Source organism: Filicampus tigris, chromosome 1 (genome assembly GCF_054856515.1).
Source record: "Filicampus tigris isolate MCC_2025a chromosome 1, RoL_Ftig_1.0, whole genome shotgun sequence".
Taxonomy (NCBI): Eukaryota; Metazoa; Chordata; class Actinopteri; order Syngnathiformes; family Syngnathidae; genus Filicampus; species Filicampus tigris.
In genome coordinates, this window is record NC_141217.1 from 5,517,501 (window position 1) to 5,529,507 (window position 12,007).

General features: G+C 45.4%; 1 protein-coding gene across 2 annotated transcripts in view; it reads right to left on the reverse strand.

The window, feature by feature from the left end:
- The window catches only part of rerea (arginine-glutamic acid dipeptide (RE) repeats a), a 106,004-nt gene that overhangs the window by 46,723 nt on the left and 47,274 nt on the right, over positions 1–12,007 (reverse strand). For both annotated transcript variants that reach the window (XM_086048758.1, XM_086048748.1), the window contains exons 4-5: positions 1,630–1,735; positions 118–214 (exon numbers count right to left, since the gene is read on the reverse strand). In XM_086048758.1, the coding sequence (XP_085904884.1) occupies positions 118–214; positions 1,630–1,735 (203 nt within the window). The remainder of the gene's footprint in view (positions 1–117; positions 215–1,629; positions 1,736–12,007) is intronic.

A 12,007-nucleotide genomic window follows, 5' to 3' on the forward strand; every position in this document is an offset into this window, starting at 1 on the left:
AATGATATCCACAGTTTGTTTGGAATTGCAGTTGCAGCAGTTTCCAATTTTTCGAGAGATAACACTGAGTGTGTGAGTGCAGCAATCATTTTGAGATATGAGAGCGTTTGCGCATACCTGAGAGCAGCAGCATGATATGTGTCCACATAGTCAGAGATAAAGAGCTCTCGACTCCTGACCACTGGGTCTGTGATAACCAGCTCACGTCCGGAGTCTAGAAAAGAAATGAATGGAGGATGTTATCTGCTGAGCATGGAGAGGCAAAAATGGTAAGTAACTAAAGAATAAAATCAGCACAGCCGTTCTATACTGCATATGGTGAGTCGTAAGTACATTTGGAGAGGTCAATAATATGCCCCATAATTGAATAAAGGCAATAAACCGTCTTTCCCTGAGGAGAGGACACCATGTCCAGTCCTCTACTTAAATGACCCTTGGGAGCGGGTGGGGTTGGGGGGGGTTGACACATCAGCAGCACAGAGAATGAGACGGTACTTTGATGAATGAGCTGAGTTGTTGTGACACACTGAGACCACTGTCGTACGACCTCGCGACATTAATCCTAGCAATCCAGCGCCCCTGCTGGAAGGACGCACTGCAGACGGCATAGCGCCACAATGACACTTCTACCCTGAGGTGCACAAATAAAAAATATGCTGCGTTTGGTTCTTAAAATGGATGACATGAACTCAAAGCCTTGCCTCTGACCCTATTTAGTTGTAACTACATTTGTTTATGCATTTGACCTTGGGTTGCTGGCTCAGGCAGTGTATATATATTTAGAGGCGTTTGCATTCTGGGAGGTAAACTGAGAGCAGCTCATTCATCAGGGCGCCGCTAACAGGATTTGCCAACAGGTGACCGGCTTGTGAAAAGGTGTACATATTAGCTCCTTTTTAAAACGGTGACTTTAAATAGAAGCACTCGGAAGGGCAATGTCTACAAGTAATACACAGTGTATTAGAATGGCTGGTGTGTGTCTATAAATTGTGGGGGTATATTTGCTTACAATTAGTAAACAGACAAAAAATGAGGCAATGCCCGCAAAACCTCAAACTCTGCATCAACGCAGATGGCTTTTTTTTTAAAACATCAAAAAGTCAAGTGTGAAATGTCTTATTATTCCTAAAAATAAACCTTTCAAAAATCAAAAACATATCTTGAAAGAAAAATTAACTACATTAGTTCACTTTTTGTTGTTTTTGCTTTGCTTTATAGCTCATGTTAGGAGATTGAATTATCCGTTTTTGTGTGCCCAGGGTCTCAGTTGGTCCACCCATGTAAGCCTTTTGATGAGGATGTTGAAAATAGGGATTGTGTTTGCTCCTGGTGAAGTCGATCATGGGGAGAGTCACTAGTGCTGTTGAGTGTGTGTATGCTCAAGGGCCACACGGCACTGCAGGTTATTAACACTTGACAGCACTGCTGTGTAGCCTGAAGGAGCGTTACCAGGGGAACAGTGGAGCACCACTGATTTAGCTCCTCTGCTCAGGACACTAGGCCGTGCTTTCTGTTTGAAATGTTTGAAATGCAACCCACAGCTGCTTCCTGTAGCCCTCACACATCTGGAGAACAGAAGTGTGTGTGTGTTTGTGAAGAAAAGATGCGTGTGTAAGTGTGTAGGCTCACCATTCTCATTGTTGCGATCCTGCACCAGGTGCTGGTAGACAGAGTCGGGCACTTCTGATTGGCGGTAGTACCATTTCACATTCATCAGCAGATGGTCCCGTTTACTCTGCAACACAGAGAGAGTCGACATTTTGTTTGATCATACCGTCGCAAACTAGCCCTCTGTCAATACTGCTGCTGTGCGTAGAGTCAGGCTCACTCAGGCTGATGCCGACGTAGCATGCAGGGGGACTGAAATCAATTAAAAAGGGATTGCAAGTCATTTAAAGCTTTTCCAAAACAAAGACAGAATGTGGGGAAGTTGTTGTCAGAATCAAGTGGGGTTCATTTTACCCTCCATGAATTTTCTGTCTTTATGCTCAATAGACTGCCATCTACTGGTTTTGTTATAAAGTGCAGTTCAGAGTAGGATTTGTAATTCCTTAGATGGCCAGCAGGTGGAGGCACAGCGGTGAGAAGACAGCCTCAGATCCATGGCCAGTCAGAGAAAAAGGGGGAGGGGAGGGAGAAATTGAGGTGAGGCATGAAAAGGGTGAAATACTGTTTATTGTGCCTTCACATAAACTCAACTGAGCATCACTGTCGTTTGATGGAACATTTACAGGGACTTCTGGGCTATGACACTATCGTGTGGGCATTAACCACCACTATCCGTACCAGAGGAAAAAAAAAAGGAAATGAGGGAAATGTACGTCCCCTTTCTGTCTTACCCTATCTGTGTCTCGGGGCGATCATGCGGTCAGAGATATTAAGATATTTTGAGTACATTGTTCGGTTATGTCACTGGGGAGGAGGCTGAGCCGAGCAAATCACCCTCAAGCCCACCACTGCTTTTCCCATTCTCCCCCAACTCCCTCCTTCCCTGCTTAATCGTTCTCATTCCAGTGCTGCGCTCCATTTTCTTCCCCTCAACCTTGAACACGGTGGAGGAAGTGAGCCTGGACGTGTTAAACAGCAGCTGGTATGCACTCAGTCAGCTAGCTGCATTGACTCCTCTGGGTGACTGTCAGTATTCACACATAACCACACACTTGAACTCGTCAGAGAGCTACACTAACGGATTGAGACAGAACCTCAGCAGAGTGTGAAGAAATCTGCGCAGTGACGTCATGGCCCTCCCACCCGTCAAGCAGTTTGCCCACCCGCCCGATCTCCTCAGTGTCTATCGACTTTATAGGCATGATTGCCTTTTGGACGTTAGAACGGGCACAGAGAACCAAGTAGCAGTTATCCAGTGCTTATACATAATTAATCCTTCAAGAAGACTGTAAGCGCTAACAGTGTGCTGCCTGAACATTTCATTTTATGCCCGAGAAAGCACAAGATGCTGTAGCGCCTGTGGATAGGTAAACAGGGAGGTGAACAATGGAAAAAAAAAAAAAACAATTATTTGAAAAGCTGCATTGCAAAGACAAGGCGAAAATGTTTCTTCTGCTAAAATGTTTCTTCTGCTGTGAAGCGTCCACCAAAATAGATGCTCCTCTATAGAGCATATTGCTGTTTGGAAGTTCAACGTGGCACTAAGCCCTCTTGGGCAGAAGTGTGTATGTGTGTTGGGGGGGGCTGAAGGAGCGGAAGACACAGTGCCACATATGGAGTAGATGTGGGAGAGAAGCATAGCTTTCAATTATGACAATGCTATAAAAATGTGCGCCGATAAAAACACGCAGAGTACATTCAAGGGGGTGTTGAAAAGCTAAGAGTCTAGACAAAAATACGGCTTGGATTCTCCTGGAATTTATGACAACCATCATTGACAACAGACAAAATAACAAAACTGCGGTGCTGAACTGCACGGGGAGCTTCCTCGCCGACTGTAGCAAATCAAAGCCCCTGACGGCGGCGGCCATCTCGGTACGTCCCGCCAGAGGCTAAACATGGCCTTGTCCCTGCCTCGCCCTGAGCCCTCAACCCGGGAATGCTGCTCGCAAGCTGGCGAGCCAAAAGACAAAGCCAGCGCGGAGAGGTAGAAATGAAAAAGGCAAAGGAAGAAGAGTGAGGCAGGGGGTTTGGATTAAGATAGGAGCGGGGAGACTTATAAATACAAGTGTCCCCGTGCTTTACTGAAAGTCTCAAGGGTACAAGGCTAGCCCTTCATTGAGTGTGGAGATATAAATCTGAGAGTCATGCTTTGGGCTTGAATACAATGGCGCCTCCCCTCCCTTCACTGGCTCAGCTTGGCCTGTGGCATTCTTGGCCACACTCAGAAACCCAGGAAAGGAGGGAGGGACGCAACAGTTACACGAGAAATACTTTGGAAATATCCCCCTACAACAAACACAACGTTTAGCTTTATGAATAAAGAAACTTAACGGCGGCTTTCATGCGGGCTCTGAAAGTAGGCGAAACAAGACGGGCGCGGGCATTATGCGAGTCAGTTAATTCTCCCGCTCGCCGGCTTCAGGCGCCCGGCCCCTTGAATCCATCATGGCTGAGCGGCTCTCTTTGTGTGGCTGCATGTGTGTGCAGTCACCTTTACAGCTGGGGCCCCCGTATAAGCGCATCGCAATGAAAAGCCAAGGCGGGAGAAGGAAAATACATACGCGTTATTTACGGCAGTAAATGGTAAGAAAGAACAACAAGGACGGCCAGCGTGGGATTCCTGCCATGTTTCCACGCCAATGGGCTGAAATCGATACAGCTTTTTCAATGCAAAGCAAGGGGTGAGGCTAATCGCCTTCCGTGTAGGTCCTTATCTAACATCTGTTCGTAGCAGACTTTACGATCAAGTTATTGCTGAGCGAGCGAGCTGCAACAACTGCGGGAACATTGTGACAACCTGTAACCTGCAAACCTCATGCCCTCCATTCCTGCCGCACGCTGCGACACAAGAGCTTTGCTTTTAAACAAAACCAGACCCTCTTGCTCCCACACGCCAGGCCCCCAGTGCACCTCATTAACAGGAAACCTCTGTTTATTTTCTCTGCTTTTCAAACACTCGCTTCTTCCTCTGCTAACTCTGTTAGTGACCCCCGAGCCCCCCCGCCCCCCCGCCCCCCTTCCACTCCACTGATGACATCAGCGAGCAGGATCCATGACTTCCTTCAGGAGCTGGCGGCCAGAGGTGAGGAAGGAAAGAGAGATGCAGACAAACGGACAGCAGCCGCTCGGTGTTAGCGAGGAATGTCGAGCCGTTTGGCTCGGCTAGCCGGCGCTGCTGTGCTAACAGCTCAGTTAGCCGGCACCCCCCACCCCCCGAGGGCAGGGGTGGGCCGGAGCATAGTCGATCGGTGCCGTGTGACACTGACAGGCAGAGGCTCAAAATGGCACAGAGGACAAGCTTTTGGGGGCGGGTACTTGGGGGGGAAATGCTTTACCTCCCCTGCCGCAAGGGGAGAGCGAGCACGACCGAAGAACAAAAGGCTGATTGTGGCATTTGGAGGCAGAGATGAGATCTGGGAGGACTAATCTTCCACTCTAACATGATAAGATTAAGGAGGAGGGGGGGGGAGGCAGGAAGAGCTGGTTGGGAGGATCACACATGCACTTGCGACAACACAAATATGATGGGAGCCCATTGGAAAGGATTTCCACTCCTCGCGTTGCTGTCTTCATTTTTTTTTTTTTTCATCTTGCTCTCCGCTATTTACTCCCTCTTTTTGTGAGGCCGAGAGATGTGGCAGCGCACCAGCACTCAATAAGCGCTTCCATCTGGACGACACACACTCCCAAACAGTGTTTTATTGTGTGCGCGAACATCAACTGGTGAGGTAGACGGGATCTGCTGTGCTCATGCGATCTTCAACATCTCCATGACTGACAAAGAAGAAACAAATGCCAGCTTGCAGTGAGCCAGCACGCGCGGACATACACACTTACTCACACACACACACACAAATAACAGGCTTTCAGGATAAGCATCACTTTTCTTCTCCCAAGCCTTCAGTAGACTAAGGCAGACTGAAAGTGTGTGTCAGAGGTAAAAGAAAGCACCTCTAAATCAGGCTGTCAGAAGCAGCAGCAGCAGGATTCCACTCTGCACAATCCTACCCACCCCCTCCCCTCACTATGTATGGGCTTCACAGCGTGCACTCGGCCACTGGGACGAAGGAAGGACAACCGGGCCCTCAAAATATCTTGTCTTCAGTACATTCGATAAACACTAAATAAACGCTGATTACAACGTTTGGGAAGGGCAACTCCGCTTTGCCCGTCGAGCAAAAAGAGCAAATACAGTCCGTGTGTGTGGGACGGAAAGATGATGATGATGAAGAGGAGGAAGGGTGGGTTGGGGGGGGAGTCCCAGCTGTGGTGGCGGCTCTGGCGGAACCTTTGCTCCAAGCCTACACAGGGGCGCCTCTCCCTCTGCATCCCTTTGGCTTGACCTGTTTGGATATCGAAATGGTGAGCTGTGCTTTGAACACACCGAGCCCATCTGTCAACACAGCTCCACATAGGATGAATGCTTCAAAGTGGGGAAATTTGCTCACCCCCCTGCTGTGTGTGTGTGTGCATGCCTTTTAACGCCAGTGCCCGTGCCAGCCTTACGCTCAAACATGAATTTCAAGGAACAGACAGGTATTACATCTGTTTTACACGCAGCTATAGATATATATAGTCAACAATTTCAAGTGAGAACTGAATGGAAATTGCTAAAGCGCACCCCATCTAGCCGCCGCAAGGCTGTAAACAACAAACAAATGAAATCACTTGCTAATCTGATTGGACACTTAATCCTTCTTCCCACCAAATGCTACTGTTGAGTTCAGTTTGGTACGCTAGGCCTTTATGAGTTTGAATTTGGAACTTGAGTAAATGCCGCGATCTGCCCGAGATGCCACGTCAGTAACACATTCTTCAAGAATTTGGGCTGTGAAAATAATCCGCGTATTTAACTTGGCAATGTTTAGCATTTAGCGTCGCTGACAAAGATGTGTGCGAGCGCTTGACTACATCTACCAATGATTCCTGGTTTCTAAGTATAGAAGAAAAGCACAGCAGTGGAAAAGCACTGGATACAGCAGCAAACACTAATATACAAGACTATGAAAGGAACACGCATTATCAAAATAAACCAGGTGAGAGGGAAATTGGGGTTTTGTTCATTTCGACACTCGTAGTCACAGTCTCTATAGTGAGCACATTTCTTGTGAACAGTTGCAACAGAGCCATTAAGAGTCTGACATGTGCAACACACCGGAAATCCGGCATTTGTATGAATCCCATCTGCACTACTATGGGCCAAAAAGGGGGCTTTCTGGGAAGGTCCACTCATTTCTTTCAAGTGATTTTAAGTGTCTCAAAAAGCCCCAGAGGGACAGACTATATCCACGGCAGAAATAATAAGAAAACGGATGATGTTGACCAAACTACCCTGCCCCCACTGAGCTTTGGGGTGAGAACGGAGCACACCAACCTTGAGTCCAACATAAATATTTGCCTTTGACTCCAACAAAAAAAAACAATGTTATTCGACACAGACGGAGAGGGGATTTTAAAAACAACAACACAATCACTCATAACGATGATTACCATCAGAAGAGCGAGACAAAGCGCAGAGGAGTGATTTAGTGCGCACACAAAAAAAGACCAAGGCTATTGACTAGAATGCAGATCCAAGTGAGACTTCAAATGCGGGCTGTGTGAGGACAGATGGAAGCAGTTAGGGGAGCTCATATCTGCTGTTCAGATCATAATACTGACTTTATTTCTCAAGCCCTGACGCTCAGCCAGACACAAAGTTACAGCCTGCCAGAAAACATTGGCATTTCTGCCTACAGCCTTTCATTTAGGAGCTTCAAAGCCAACTCGCTTTGATACCTGCCTTTCTGTGCGCGCGTGTTTGTGTGTGCGCGCGCATGCAGCCTGGGATCTTCAATTGGGACCAGAAACTTGCTTCCTCTCAGAGGCAATAACCATGAGTCAGACACGCATATATAGCAAAGAGAGACATGCTGACATTTGAGAAACAACACACATTTTTTATGCGCCAAGTGTCTAAACCTGTTTGGTTTGGAAGGCCATTTTCTGAAATCCATTGTTTTAGTTTTCCCTAATTAGCATAATTGCATAGCCTGAAAAGCTAATGAGATGTCTCACTTGTACTGGACTGTCTGGACAAATGAGGTGGGGGAGGGCAGGGCGTCACGTTAGGAGGATATGAATATCAGGCTTTGTGTCGAAGTGTGTGGACATAATGGACACTTGCCCGACTGACTAATCCAAACCTCGGGCGTATGCATGTGTGCGTGCGTGCGTGCGTGCGTGTTTAGCCTCCTGGGCAGAGCATGGCAGAGAAGGAGTTGTGGGTTGACTGTGCAGTAATGGAAGACAGGAAATGAGAAAGCTTGCTGAAGCCTGCGCTAATTGACACCACCGCTACCCGATTTAGCGCACGCACACACAAACACGCATGAAACCTTCATGCTATAAACACATACTGGCTGTGCACTTGAGTTTTAAACAAACGTTGGAAAAGTGCAAGAACATTGCAAAAAGCACACGGATAGTGTCAGCATCTTGCTGGGAGCGCCATAATCGATGCAAACAAATGTTTTAATCTTTGGAGTTGTGATGGACGTTTTTTTTTTTACCCATTCACTGGTAGCCATTTTCAAAGCAGAGATGCCCAATTTGCCTGCCGTTTTAGAGCATTTTGACTGCTGTTTCAAGACCAACCGAATATTGTGTGTGGTGACATTAGGAGCGGCAAACTTTTCTTCTGTTCTCTTCTCTCACCAGTTTCCACCTCTTTCCTTTCTTTAGCAATCGGCATTAGAACGTAGGGCTGTGCAATGAATCGAAATTCAATTACATATTACACTCCACAATTACAAAATTGGAATAATCATAAAAAACGATTTATTAGTACAGTATTCATTTTCTATCCAACGCACTGTTTGTTTACACAAGGAAATTAGACATTTGCATATTTCATAATAACTAGTAATATAATAACTAATTTTCCCAATTTTGTTTGGTCCAAAAGGAACTTACTTACATTTATTTGTCTTTGTTTTTTACGTTGAATATTTTTCTTGTTTTGCACCAAAAATAAATGATCGTGATTTCAATTATCAGCAAAATAATGATGATTAATATTTTTTTTCATAACCGAGCAGCCCTATTAGAAGGCGAGTTTGATTCCTGGTTAAAATGCAGTGGAAATGAGCTTTGTGTTAAAAGAATCTCATCAAGTACGATTAGTGCCTTAGATGCTAATATTTTTTGCTTTTATGACACCTCAAGCTACAAAAACACCAACCAGTCATCGTTTCTCAGCAAAATGACAAATTTTCTACCACATCACATGCTGTTATAGGCTCCGTTTTGCCACTTGCTGTCGATTGAAAAATATTTAAAAATAAAATAAAAGATTTAAAGACATCACAGTTGCTCAGGGCACAGGTAACGACCAATCATGCCTCACCTAATGTCTGAGCTTGGCCATGTGACACTCTCAAGCTGAGCCACGATTGGGCGTTATCTGAGCCTTGAGCAACTGTGATGTCTTTAAATCTTTTATTTTATTTTTAATTTTTTTTTTCCCCAATCGACAGCAATTGGCAAAATGGCCGCCTCCAGCGATGGAGGATTTTGCGTGTGGATTTTGCTGCTTAACTCATATCCCACAGAGGCAATATTAAACAGAATGCCGTGTTTAGACTAGCGGGGCGTATAGAACATATTGTAAAGAAAAAATTTGACTTGCCCTTTAAATCAGTGTGGCATCTGAAAAGAAGTCAAACGCTTCTTTGTGTGTGCACATCAAGCTAATATGAATATTTGTCATTCATTTAATATGCAGTGGAAATCATTTCCGCATGCTTGCTCAGAGACAAACATCCAAAGATGTCTGTGTAGTAGCAAACATGCCCAGGAGAATGGTGACGCATGGCTGGGAATTGATGAAGTGAGAGTGAAGGCATGCAAAAACAGATTTTCAAGCCCAAACCGGACAGACGGCATCGCACGTGGCTTAGAACAGCTCAGGCAGTAGCGATTATATTGTTTTGTCCAGCGTCTGCAGATATCCAACTGTCTGCCTGCCTCGCCGCCTGTGCGTCTGAAGGTGACCTTGCCTATCAGTCAGTCGCTGGCGATGACACCGGTCCTTGTCACTAATACGTCATGTACACCGCCAAGCACCCAGCAGTAGGTGGTCCATCATGCACTCTCGCTTTGTACAATATGCAAATAAGGGCATGCAAATAACCAATCTGCATGCAATGATAACATCAGCACAGATGCAAATTCAGTAAATATGCGCGCGTGTGAGTGTGTGTGTGTGTACTCGATAAAGTTACGTCCCCTACAGCTGCGGCATACAAAATCAAACAGCTACTCAGGGCAAATAAAATACTGTCGAGTAGCATGAAAACAACACACGCGCGCACAGGCGCGCGCGCACACACGCACAAAGCATTGAGCAAGCCTCCTGCTGTGCGGCAACAAGAGATTTATTGTAGACAAACCAGCTGCAATAACAAGGCATGGCCGGTGCTCAAAGGATGTGAAACACATGATTCTCCGTCTAGACTGACCAAAAAACAGTTGCCTTCTTGTCACATCATCATGGGCGTAACATTAAAAATACACTGCACGACCAGAACAGCGCTCAAATGATCACATTGACTGTTTATACTGTAATGCAAAAGTCACATGCAAGGAAGAATGAGAATTGTAGTGTATTTACATCTTTTGAGAGAACAGCAGATAATTGCGCCTTGAATGTAAGACACTCAAAATAGATAGCAGTAAATGATCGATGTGAAAGGAAAATGCAAAAGCCGATCTGTCATAACACACTTACGTTAATGGGAGTGGTGGGCACCTCACTATATTTCATTTTTTGTCTGGGAGCAAAATTAAAATGGGTTGTTAGCATCTTTTTTTTATTACTATTAATAGACTTGGAATTTTTTCTAAATACTATTTAACCTTAAATGAAATGAAATGAATGATGTTTACTGCCACGTAGTGAACTGCATTGTGCGGAGACAAGATTAATTGAGGTTAAAAAATTCCACATAATCGACAGCATTGTGGATTTAATCAACCAATGCACTGTTATCCATCCGGAAATTGTACCATAGTTGTGGTGATTCTCCACTGGTAGCCAAAAAAAAACGGTGTCACGGACATCTAGTCAAAGACTATATTCACGTATTTCAACGTGGCACTTTATTTTAGGAAGAGTCTCAAATACACAAATACATTTTCTTTGTCAAATGTTATGCTTGACATAATGTCCCCAGGTCCCCAATAATGTGCTCAGAAAATTGCACTTGATTGTAATTGAATGCATTCACGTGAAAATGTGCTGTTTTAACGAGCAACTAATTTGTTTGGTTGGACTTCTATCACCACTTCATGACCATGGGACAACGTTGGTGCCAAGGTCAAATTGAGAATTCAGGTGTAAATTATTAGCTTAGTTTCGTACAGGGCTCGATGTAAGAAAGAAAGTGTGTGCGTGATTGCGGGAGAGGGAGGGTACATGAGGAAAACATAGACCTTGATAGAACAATGAATAACACATTTCTCTTAAGAAACAGAGAACAAAAAAAGTCTGAACAACATAATCCAACGCAGACACTACAAGACGTGTGTGCAAATCAAAAGGCATATTTGGAGCGCCCATACACAGGGACGATGACTGCATTTGTTTTGTCGGCTAGAGCATTTGACTGCCAATGGGGGAATTACTCGCCTCAGCTCACTCTGTCAAGGAAGAGAGAGGACGGCTGTTTATCCACAGTGAGAAGGGGGTAAAAAAAAAAAAAAAGAAAAGAAAGAAAAGACGAGAGGTCAGAGCTGTTGTGATGGCGTTTTCTTTATGTCGGTGCCTTAAACAATATCAGTGCTGTGTGTTGTAGAAGTGGCCAGGTCAGTGTAATTAGCTGCGAAAGAAAGCGTGAGCGACCAACAAGATTACCAAACACATTGAGGCTGTTATTATGAGGAAAACAACAACAACAACAACAACAAAACAGCATCACCCCACACACACACACACAAGTGGATGATGCATGCGCTTTGGAGGGGGGGGGGGACTTCCAAAACCGCCGCAAAGGAAGTGTGCATTTACAGCAGTGAGTTGTTCTCTGTCACATCCTGCCTCCAAGCTTTGAAAGGAGACACGGGTCACTGGAGTCAGAATTGCACGGAATCCTGTCAAGCAACCAGCAATAACCAAACACTAGCCGGATGAAGGAAGAGCCGCGGACTGTATTGTGTATGTGAACTTAGGTGGCTTTTTTTTTTTTTTGGCTGCTGGCTGATAAGGTGATTTGACGTTGCGTACTTGTAATGAAGAGAAATTGGACTAAGAAGTCTGCGGAATCCGATGGGGCGGTGCTACTGGCAGCTCTCTGAACAGCGGGTATCATTGCCCTGGCAGCCCATACATTAGCGCTGTCCATCCACGCCCCCATGC